Source organism: Dichomitus squalens, assembly GCF_000275845.1.
Source record: "Dichomitus squalens LYAD-421 SS1 unplaced genomic scaffold DICSQscaffold_34, whole genome shotgun sequence".
Taxonomy (NCBI): Eukaryota; Fungi; Basidiomycota; class Agaricomycetes; order Polyporales; family Polyporaceae; genus Dichomitus; species Dichomitus squalens.
In genome coordinates, this window is record NW_006766916.1 from 266,605 (window position 1) to 276,723 (window position 10,119).

The 10,119-nt window shown below is 54.2% G+C and overlaps 4 protein-coding genes across 4 annotated transcripts; 2 read left to right on the forward strand and 2 right to left on the reverse strand.

Annotated features, from left to right (window-relative positions):
• Positions 1-1,164: 1,164 nt before the first annotated feature.
• DICSQDRAFT_172576 (uncharacterized protein) lies at positions 1,165-1,766 on the forward strand (the record flags this gene model as incomplete). Its single annotated transcript, XM_007368332.1, has 2 exons — positions 1,165-1,260; positions 1,314-1,766. 2 exons carry the CDS (start codon positions 1,165-1,167, stop codon positions 1,764-1,766), a joined length of 549 nt encoding a protein of 182 aa, XP_007368394.1.
• Positions 1,767-3,022: 1,256 nt separating this feature from the next.
• On the reverse strand, positions 3,023-5,015 carry DICSQDRAFT_66037 (ribonuclease H-like protein; the record flags this gene model as incomplete). The annotated part of the gene is made up of 6 exons (XM_007368333.1): positions 3,023-3,645; positions 3,706-4,162; positions 4,218-4,426; positions 4,482-4,791; positions 4,846-4,911; positions 4,965-5,015. 6 exons carry the CDS (start codon positions 5,013-5,015, stop codon positions 3,023-3,025), a joined length of 1,716 nt encoding a protein of 571 aa, XP_007368395.1.
• A 547-nt stretch (positions 5,016-5,562) lies between these two features.
• On the forward strand, positions 5,563-8,474 carry DICSQDRAFT_109558 (alpha-amylase). The gene is made up of 9 exons (XM_007368334.1): positions 5,563-5,788; positions 5,847-6,549; positions 6,606-7,087; positions 7,147-7,346; positions 7,413-7,473; positions 7,533-7,581; positions 7,653-7,764; positions 7,836-8,054; positions 8,129-8,474. Exons 2-9 carry the CDS (start codon positions 6,263-6,265, stop codon positions 8,336-8,338), a joined length of 1,620 nt encoding a protein of 539 aa, XP_007368396.1. The 5' UTR covers positions 5,563-5,788; positions 5,847-6,262; the 3' UTR covers positions 8,339-8,474.
• A 975-nt stretch (positions 8,475-9,449) lies between these two features.
• DICSQDRAFT_66070 (small heat shock protein) lies at positions 9,450-10,065 on the reverse strand (the record flags this gene model as incomplete). Its single annotated transcript, XM_007368335.1, has 3 exons — positions 9,450-9,548; positions 9,612-9,834; positions 9,902-10,065. 3 exons carry the CDS (start codon positions 10,063-10,065, stop codon positions 9,450-9,452), a joined length of 486 nt encoding a protein of 161 aa, XP_007368397.1.
• Positions 10,066-10,119: the final 54 nt, after the last annotated feature.

A 10,119-nucleotide genomic window follows, 5' to 3' on the forward strand; every position in this document is an offset into this window, starting at 1 on the left:
ACGAAGCAGATAAGTTGCAACGATGAAGTAGAAGGCTGGATCGACGAAGTGGACGCGTCCGCTTAGGAGTGAAAAGCAGAAACATCGTAACCGTAGCGATTTGTACAAGCGCCCGTCACAACGGAGGATGTAATCGAGGCGTGGCAATTGGGGACAGTGACACCGTGGCGTTTGTCTTCCTACTTCGTTGCAGTCGTTCAGCTCAAGAGTTTCCCGCCCTCCTCATCGACATGTCGCTCGATTACGCCCTTGAAGACAGTTTCAATGTCGAAGTGGAACGGCTCCTGAATGACCCCGCCGTTTCTGATATGGCTTTACGTAGCCAAGCCCAAGAATATCTGCAGGTCTATGACGAACCATCATTCGTTGAAATCGACGTTCCTCAGTGGGTTCGCCGCATCCAGTCGCATACGAGATTGAAGATCAAGTATACATCGAGGCGACTGTTTGATACGATGTACGAGGCAGCGACTACACTTCGAGTGCCACTTGGTGCGCGATATGTTTCTGCCGCCATTTGTGCTTGTGCTAGTCATGCCAAGAGCGCTGTGACTTGTTCTCAAGATCAGCCGAAGAGTGTTTCAGAAGCGTTAGGTCGGCTCGCTTCGGTTTGGCTTGCCTTTGTGCTCTGGCCCCGTAAGCTCTTCGACTGCCCGCTCTTACAGTTCGTGTTCTTAACACTCCGAGGTCCAGTTTATATCCAAGCGGTATTCCCTGTGGAGCCATCTGGCGAAGATTCAGGAGATACTACCCCGACAGGAAGATCTGAAGATTTCTTCCGGAATACCGTGGCGTACCCGAGCCGCCGATGGCCTGTCTTGAGAGACGAAGTAAGTCGCCATGCTTGGCTCTGTGTTCGCCCTTGCTTAGGGGATATCAGTTGTATCAGCGTGATAGGTATAGGTGCTTTATGTCAGGCGCCATGCTTTTTCGCACTCCGGAAGAGGCCCTTTCGGGTGTATACACAAGTGATCTACTTGTTACGCACGTTATCGGAGCCATACCGCTGGCCAGCGTCAGGTTGAGACACCATGATGACCAGGCATGTTTTGGTTTCGCCTTCGGGATGTTCAAACCGACAACCACACTGACAAATGATGGAAGGACATAGCTCTAGACATGTTGCAACGTTATTGTCAGGTTGAAAAGGAATCACTGCGTCACATGGCAGGCGCAGACGAGCCGCAGAATACTCTGTTGTTGGAACCTAATGCACGTGCCGCTTTTATTCGCTACAAGTGGTGTTTACTACCGACGGACGTAAGTGTGGTTCGTTACCGTTCATAGCGCGCTCGGTGATGACTATTATTCAGATTGCGAATTGCTATGAGATCCAAATGCACAAGTCGAACTACCTCGGTGCTACACAGGCGCAGGATCGCGTTACATTCAAGGACTATAGTCTTGAGGCACCGGCCATGGATAGTGCCGACGCCGAGAGGGCAGCCTCATACCTGGAGTCCTCTCAGCACCGGGGAGTGAAACGAAGGCGTGAACAAGCTGGAGTAGACCTACCCAATCCCAAGCTCCTTCGAGTGCATGCTGCTTTAACAATTTTGCTCCGCTCAAGTGGTACTGCGGACATATTCGATACGATGATCCGCTGGCGTTCTAACGAGCACCATCAAAGCGTGCCGGAGGCGAGTGGGCGTGCCTTCTGGGAGTCTGTTGTAATATACGAAGGTCCGGAAATTCGCCTATCTGCCGAGTTGCAGAACGCGGCGGAGGCGATTGGTCGTTTATCGACGTCGACTGATTCGGAATAGATGACATTACCTTTTGTTTCGACCTCAACTTAGTTCTGCGATCGTTGTTGGCTTATGGCATTCCTCAAACGACTCCTGACATGTGGCCTGTTATCGTCAAGACTATAGATTTCCCAATACGAGGCTCCAGTGGCTTTCTGGTGCGGTTGCAGTCGTAGCCGTGGTCATCAGTGGTGAATCAGAGGACTGTTCACACCGACGGAGTCCGTGCTCGAAGCCGACGGATACACCTATGCGGTGCGTCAATGGACGGCATTTTCGTGTGTCAGTAGCATAGCGTGTTTGTTCCTTTCAAGCCGCGAAGGCAGTCTTGCCACGAGCACAGGCGCTGGCTTCATTTCGAGGAAATCTATTCAGCAACATGATGGATGGGCAGTTACAACACGGATCGTCTCTTGATGGATTATAGCGAGCGGTAGACAACGAAGGCAGCCAGACGTTCAAAAAACAACACCTCGACACCAGCCCTCGATACCTTGTTTCTGTGGCATCCAGTCAGAATCCTGTCGATAGAGAAGATAAGGCAAGCGACGCACAATGAGAGTGAAGCCATCATCCGTGAGAGTCCCGAAGTCATCGAGGCCTTCACGGCAGGGAATCGGATATTTCCAGCTGGAGAGACGCCACATATTCACGGATTGTTTGCCTCGCGCGTCCCCTTTTCAGTGGCGTTTCTGGATAAAAGTCATTGAAAAACTCCTGTTCAAAGGATGTCAGGTAGCACAAACCTCTATCATGACTCTCGGCAGAGTCTTGAGCGCGAAACGAATCCCACGCGTTGTCTTCATTACTGCACGTTCCCTGCCCGGGTCAACGCGAATGCCCTCGCATGGCAAGCGATACAGAGAGGTTGGCACAGAGTGTAGTGCCTAGACTTGAATAGCAGTACTGGAGTTCGTCGGATAGCAACTGCTGCAACTTGGATAAATGGTCGGTCATATGTAGGAACAAGGAGATTGGGTGGCATGTGGCCTCGGGTCAGCAAGGAGACGTCACTTCTGAAAACGGCTTAGATGCAACCAGTCCCAGGCTGGCATTAGCAAGTGGACAAATATTGCTGTCATCGAAACTGATATCAATGACCGCTTCTCTAACGGCTGTGCACCGTAGTCGAACTCCTCCAACCGTGTATGTGGTAAGAACAGCGAAGCTGGCCAGAACAAACATACCCAACAGTTGCGCTTTAGTGCTACAGTGTGGACTGTCGACGACCAAGCATTGCTCACCTCGGCACCAGCCTCTTCCACAGCCCTCCCTCACGCGCCCTTCACACCCAAGAACAACAAGCCCCTCTTCGCCTTCTCGACCTCCTCCTCCAGCTCCCGCCCATCCGCGCTCGTCCAGCGCGCTTCCTTCCCCAACTCCTCCACGCTCTTCCCCGCCTTCAGCGCGTTCTCAAACGCCGCCTTCCGCGCATTCAGTTCCGCCATCCTTCTCGGGTCCGCGTGCCCCGTGAAAATCACAACCGCCGTCCGCGCAGGGAGCGCCGTGTACAGCTCGCGCAGCTGCTTGTCCAGGATCGCCATCGTCTCCAGGAGCGGCGCCCCGTCTTCCTTCCGGCCCGCGTTCGTGCTCGAGGTTGGGGGAGGGACAGGCTCGTCGCCCGTGACTTTGGGGGTGATCCACCCGCGAACGTCCGCGAGCGCCGTGAGGCGCCCAAAGAGGAAATGGTGCGAGGGCAAGGAAGAGAGGAGCCCGGCGAGGACGTCGGCGTCAGACTTGCACGCGATGCACGTCGTCGCCTTCTGCCCGTGCCACGCCGCGGGGTTGCCGTGGTCGACGACGGCGGAGGTGATGGGGGCGTTGCCTTTTGTGCGTGAGCGCGACATACGCTCGAAGATGGACTCGGTGTCGACTTTGAACTCGCCGAAGCCGGGGCCTGGTAGTCGACCACATTAGTCTATCACAAGCAAGGACACGAAATCTTGAGAAGACGCACCATTCTCGACCTTCTTTCTCAACAGATCCAAACATGCCCGCGCGTCCTCCTCTGGGTCGTGTCCGCCCTCGCCCCGATTCTGGATCTCCCGGCCGCACCACTTCTTCGTCAACCACGCCAACCCGGGCTTGAGCGGCCTTCCCCTTGGATGGTGATAGATCAGCGCCGTATCAATGCATCGTGGATGACATATCTTCAGCGCCTGCAGATCCGACTCGAGCGAGTGCCCGAGTAGGACTGGGGTCGGTGAAGCGGAGAGGACGGAGAGTATATGGGATTGGACATCATCAAAGGACGCTGTTGCGGATGAAAGGCCTTCGGCAGTAATGCCGGACCAGCGGGTGAGGTAGTCCGTGACGGGCTTAGAGGGCTTGACGAGCGCGTCGTAGACGACGATGCTGGAGGCGTAGTCGATGAGGCAGACGCGGGCGAGTTGTTTGCCGTCTTCTGTAAGACACTACAAAGTTGGCTGGTGAATACGTATCTACGCGACTCTATCGGGCATGACACACCATCTCACAGTCGATCGCATATATTCGCGGAGGATCGCTCGCCGGAGGTGACAATAATGTGGCGTCCGCGGCGCTGACCTTGGTCTCGACCCATCCTGGAGGCTTCTCAAACACTTCCGCAAGGTATGACGGCACGGGGTACCCGTTCTCGATCATCTGCTCGAGAGTAAGGAGATAGCGCATCGGGGATTTTTCTTGTGTTCGTTCTGCTAGAGCCATCCCGCATGGGCGACGGAAGGTACGCGACAAACCGAGGGTACTCACAAATCAAGCGTTCTGTCAGTCGCCTCTTCTTCTCCTCTCCGGTGACGGGCCCTTGGAAGAATGTGTTCAGGACGGAGTGCATTCGGCTTTGGTCGCCTGGTGCGCGGGTCGGACATGCGTAGGTGAAGGTGGAGTTGATGAAGGGGACCCCGGACGAGCTTTCTCCGGCGAGATTCGTCTGTGGCAGTGGCACTTGTAGTGGGACGTTAGGGTTTGACGTGGCGGATGTCGGGAGAGGAGGTAGGGAGAGAATGTCTGGTGTTAGTCCGGGTATCAGAAGAGCGACCACTCTATTGATTGAGCGAGGGTTCTGAGTGCGTTCTTGAGACCTGCGAGGGAGGAAAACACAGAAAATGTGACATACCTCGACTCTGACCCAGCTAGGAGGCGGCGCGTCGGCGGTTAGATGAAGGACTAGGTCCCGGACGTCCTGCACGCGTGAATTCAGTACATCCACCAGTCTACGGGACGCAACAAACACACATCAATTCCAACAGCCTCCCTCCTCTTCATTATCTCGCTCTTTGCATACATGAACTTGGGAGGGTTGGTCTGAGGTGGAGGTAGGATCGACATGAGTGCGCGCAAGAGGTGCTGCCGCAGAGACGTGACAACGTACGTCTAACTTCGTCTCCATCTTCTTCTGCTTCTTAGACTTCCGCTTCTCAACTTTCGTCCACTCCCCTCCGTCTTCGGGAACGTGATCGTCGCCTTCGTCTGAAAGTTTTTGTCGCTTGCTCGCTTGGGCAGACTGTGTGTCTTGAGCCACAGGCGAGGACGCCTGGCTGCGCTTCATGGTAGCCGGAGTTTTTGAGCCTCAGCAGCGAGGAATAGCAGAAGATCTATGTTTCAATTTCCGAGGCTAGACAAAGCAGAGGGCTGCGAGTACGTGAAGAAGCCGTAAAGCCAGACGTCTGTTAAAATGCACCGCAGTCGTTTCGCAGAGGAATCCTTGGGGAGCGCCCATAATCCTGCTTATGTCAGCGTCTCCATTGGGAAGCCTGGCCACAGGCCTTCCAAATTCGTCACTTAACGCCAGCAGTGCGCTCAGGCGCTTGAATCGCCTGTAGACGACTAATGTCGGAGGTCCCGCCCCTCTCGCGCACTTCCCAATAGGAAATGTGCCATATATCTGCACTTGCACATTTTGATCCTATTTTGAGCATGAAATACTGACAACATTACTTTAGCGATCTTGGAGAAGACTGATGTGAAGTTGTGCCGCTCTATCGCTCTCGCTGATGTTCGAGTTCCCTTGGTGCACATTTTCCCACTTGTCGAACTATACCAGACTTGGGAATGATTAGGTACGACTTCGATTGTATAGTGCCAACCCCCCTCCCCGATTAACTGATGCGAGGATAGGTAACCGTTACGACGAGTGTTCAAGCAATAACCGGAGGAGTAGGTGTTGGCATGATCCAGTCGTCGCGCCCTATCTGGCGCAGCTGAAGATCTTAGACATTGGATGCAGAAACTCGAAGGACTATGGATGGATGGCCGGACATACCCGCACCCTTGACACACCTTCACCATTTGCTCGATCACAGTGGCTTCGACGCTAACGGCACGTCAGCGACTATAACTCAACCCCGTCATCCGACAGGATGTCTGTGCTCCCCTCCTTCACGCTTGGTTCATTACCGCCGCCTCAGGTTCACCGTCAAGACACTTCAACGCCTAGACGGCGTTTTACAAACAGGCTCGGACCGCGCGCGCAAAGCCAACACTGGTCTTAGACTCCGTGTGTGGATTCAATCTTACCTCATAGTCTTCCAGCTATGTTGCGTTTCCTCGTCTTGTTGCTTTTCATCACTTCCGTCTTCGCCGCGACTGCCGATCAATGGCGCAGCAGGACCATCTACCAATTACTCACGGATAGATTCGCGACCACCGACGGACATGACCCTCATTGCAACGCCACTGCACGTCAGTACTGTGGAGGAACGTGGAAGGGAATCATCAACAAGCTCGACTACATCCAAGACCTCGGCTTCGACGCAGTCTGGATTTCTCCTGTCGTCGCGAACATAGAAGGAAACACGTCCTACGGAGAAGCGTACCACGGGTGAGTCCCAACATCTCTTCATTCCCATCATATATTTTCAATACCCTTCTTCGTAGATATTGGACACGGGACATGACTGCCCTCAACCCGCACTTCGGCGACGCGAGCGACCTGCAAGCGCTCAGCGCCGAGTTGCACCGGCGCAACATGCTCTTCATGGTCGATATCGTCGTCAACCACATGGCGTCTGCCTCCGATCCCCCAGACTACAACATCTACCAGCCCTTCTCGTCACAGTCGTCCTATCACACCGAGTGCTTCATTCAAGACTGGCAGAACCAGACCAACGTCGAACAGTGCTGGCTCGGGGACACGTCCGTGCCTTTGGTGGACCTCAATACGGAGGACGACGATGTCGTGAACACGCTCAATGCGTGGGTAAAGGACTTGGTTACCACGTACTCGATCGACGGGCTTCGTGTCGATACTGTCAGGCATATCCGGCAGGACTTCTGGCCTGGGTTTGCAGACGCCGCTGGGGTGTTCATTCTGGGCGAGGTTCAACACCCAAACACCTCTTACGTCGCTGACTATACTCGTGAGTTCTCCCTTTTCTCTTCCATCTCCCGTAGCACCTACTAACAGGCAACTCAACAGACAAAATTGACGGCGTGCTCGACTACCCCACCTGGTACTCCCTCGTCCCTGCCTTCACCAACACATCCGGTAACATCACCGATCTCGCGCGGAAGGTGTGGGAAGCGCAGGCTCAGTACAAGACGGGAGAGCTCCTGGTCGGGTCATTCTTGGAGAACCACGACAACCCGCGCTTACCGTCGTTCATACAAGACAACGCGGTGCGTCTCCTCTGCACATCCCGCGCACGTCAGAAAGAGCTGAAAAACTCCGTTCATGTCGTGTAGCTGATCAAGAACGCGATAACGTGGCCCTTTATGAATGACGGCATACCCATCCTCTACCAAGGTCAGTGCGCAAAGCAGCGTAGTGTCGAATCTAGCTGAAGTGAACTGGGGTATTCGCAGGTCAGGAGCAGACTTACGCTGGGGGGGATGATCCCGAGAATCGCGAAGCGTTAGTTCCAACGCACCCCAAGCAAGTTCTTGCACGCATACTGACGAGTCGCCTTCTGGTATACGTAACAGGCTCTGGCTGTCCCAGTACATACAGCAAAGGCCACTAGTGACGCACGTCAAGATCCTTAATGCCGCGCGCCGAGCCGCCATGGCGTACAACGCTAATTTCCTCAAAACGCCAGTATGTGCCCTGTCTTGAGACCAATTGTGACTCTCCGTGGTAGTAGTGCTGAGAGGATGGGATACGTGTAGGCGATGCTCTTCGCCGTTTCCCAGAAGACCCTTGCGATCTCGAAGCCGCCTCTGCTCACGCTCCTGACCAATGTCGGGAGCAGCTCCACGCCCAACTGGAACGTGCCCGACGCGGGGTACAAGCCTGGGGAGACGCTCGTCGATGTGCTGACCTGCAACACGATCACTGTGGATAAGAACGGTGGGGTCATCGTCGCGGGGCACGCGGGCAACCCACAGGTCTGTCGCATATCTCCCCACCGATTCTCCCGGTCAATGAGTGGCGGACGCTTACTTTGGGCGTGACGTACTAGGTCCTGCTCCCGGCGTCGGCGTTGAGCCCGAAGGGGACGATGTGCTCGAACATCGCGACGGGCACAGGGGAGCACCAGGTTTCCTCGGCGACGCACAACACGCCCGGCGGTGGAGACGACTTGCGCTCGCAGATCGGGTGGGCGATGTCGCTTGCGATACCGCTTACACTGCTCTTCCTCGCGAGCCAGACGACTTTGTTTTTAGGATGAGGACGTGGCGTCCTAGCGGGTGTTCGGTATCTCGTTCGTTCGAGCACAAAAGTCTACTCACTCCTTTCCTTAATCATTTCGGTCGTTACCAAAACGTTGTGTACTGTACCTTACACTTATTTCCGTTGTACTTAGCAATCTAATCATAGCCTCATGTCGCAAACTCAACTGTCACTGCAAGAGTACTTATCTCGTAGGATTCCGTTCTGACGAATGATATGGTCAAGACGTGGCCACAGCAAAGGCACCTAGCAAAATGGTAGTTCCACGTTGCACTCATTCAAGTTCAAGAGGTTGGAATTGATTGCTATTGATACATTATAGATATGCGATTACATGAGATCCCCAGGGGTACTAGCGCTGCACCAGAAGTGCAAAATCCGCGCTCTTACTCACAAATCTCCCGAGTCACTCGAGATTGTACTCCCGGATCTTCATAAGTACATTCTGTGACATCTCACCTATCACCTACAGTTTTTCGAGCTTCAAGAACGGAGCGATTGGGAGACCCGAGGGAGAAGATTGAGTGCAACAGTAATGCAACTAGTTGGAGCGTCTGAGTAACGGCGGCGTCACGGGCGGTCGAACGGCAATCGGCGGCATTTTGTAACCCCGCTGGGACAAGACACACACCTCCGCTATCCCGGCTAGACTGAGATCGGGTCCTTTTGGAGCTCCGACAGCCCGAAGGTGGCTACTTGTCACGCTCAGGAACTCGTTCAGCTCTCTAGGCCCACCTATTGCTCCTATAGCCTCGGAAAAATAGACACAAGTTCTTCTTGCACTTTACGAACACATATTGAACCTTGGAGAGAATCAGACTGCAAGAACAGTGAGCCGAGGGCATTGATGTCGTGAAGCCCCTCATCTTTCCAACTAATAGTCAAATATCTTGACAACCTCAAGACCGTTTTTTCCAATTCTTTTACGATACTATTGAGAAGCTTCATACGCACACGACACAAAAAGGATCCGGTCATTTGATGAGGGTCTGATGAATAGCGCCTTAATTTGCACTTCTGTTGCATGATTTCACTATTTGCACTTCTGGTGCAGCGCTAGTATAGTGTTAAAATCGGAAGACAGCGACGTGACCAACTGCGGGACCTCCTCACGAGATGGTGATCCGCTTAGGAAGCTGCTCGGCGGTCTGGCGCGGGAAGGTAACCGTCAAGACACCGTTCTCCATCGAGGCCTTGATATCCTCGGGCTATATCAAATAGAATTGAGTTCGTTGAACTGCGCTACCAAGTGCCAGGCGAAAACGGCTTACCTTGATGCCCTGAGGGACGGGCAGCGAGCGCGAGAAGCGGCCAAAGCGGCGCTCGCGGAGGACGTACCCGTTCTCCTTGCGATCCTCGTTCTCGAACCTCGACTCGCCCGAGATGGTGAGGCGGTTATTGTGGACGTCGATGCTCACGTCCTGCTTGTAGATGCCCGGGAGCTCGAACGTCGCGGTGACGAGGTTCTTCTCCTTGTCCTCGTGAATGTCAACCCTGCAACGCCTCCGTGTCAGCTTCTGTGCTCAAATTCACTAAGAGATAAGGAGGAGGATGCGCTTACCTTGGGCGGAGGACGGGCGGGGCCTGGTTCTGGCTGTCCTGCTGACGTTGGACAGCTTGGCCCGGGTTCGCGCCGGTGCCGTTGGTGCGACGGGCGAAGGCATCGTCGAAGAGGCGGTCGAACTCGGAGAAGGGGTCGTTGTTGAAGAAGTTGAAAAGCGACATTGCGGTAATGATATAGGGAGAAGAGCGCGGTAAGATGCTAGTGTTTGTGTTACT

Excerpts from the sequence above, each read along its gene's own strand:
- DICSQDRAFT_109558 (XM_007368334.1), top strand. The coding sequence starts at position 6,263 with ATGTTGCGTTTCCTCGTCTTGTTGCTTTTCATCACTTCCGTCTTCGCC. Across the intron at positions 7,582-7,652 it reads GATCCCGAGAATCGCGAAGC|GCTCTGGCTGTCCCAGTACA; the intron begins GTTAGTTCCAAC and ends TATACGTAACAG. Across the intron at positions 8,055-8,128 it reads GGCACGCGGGCAACCCACAG|GTCCTGCTCCCGGCGTCGGC; the intron begins GTCTGTCGCATA and ends GTGACGTACTAG.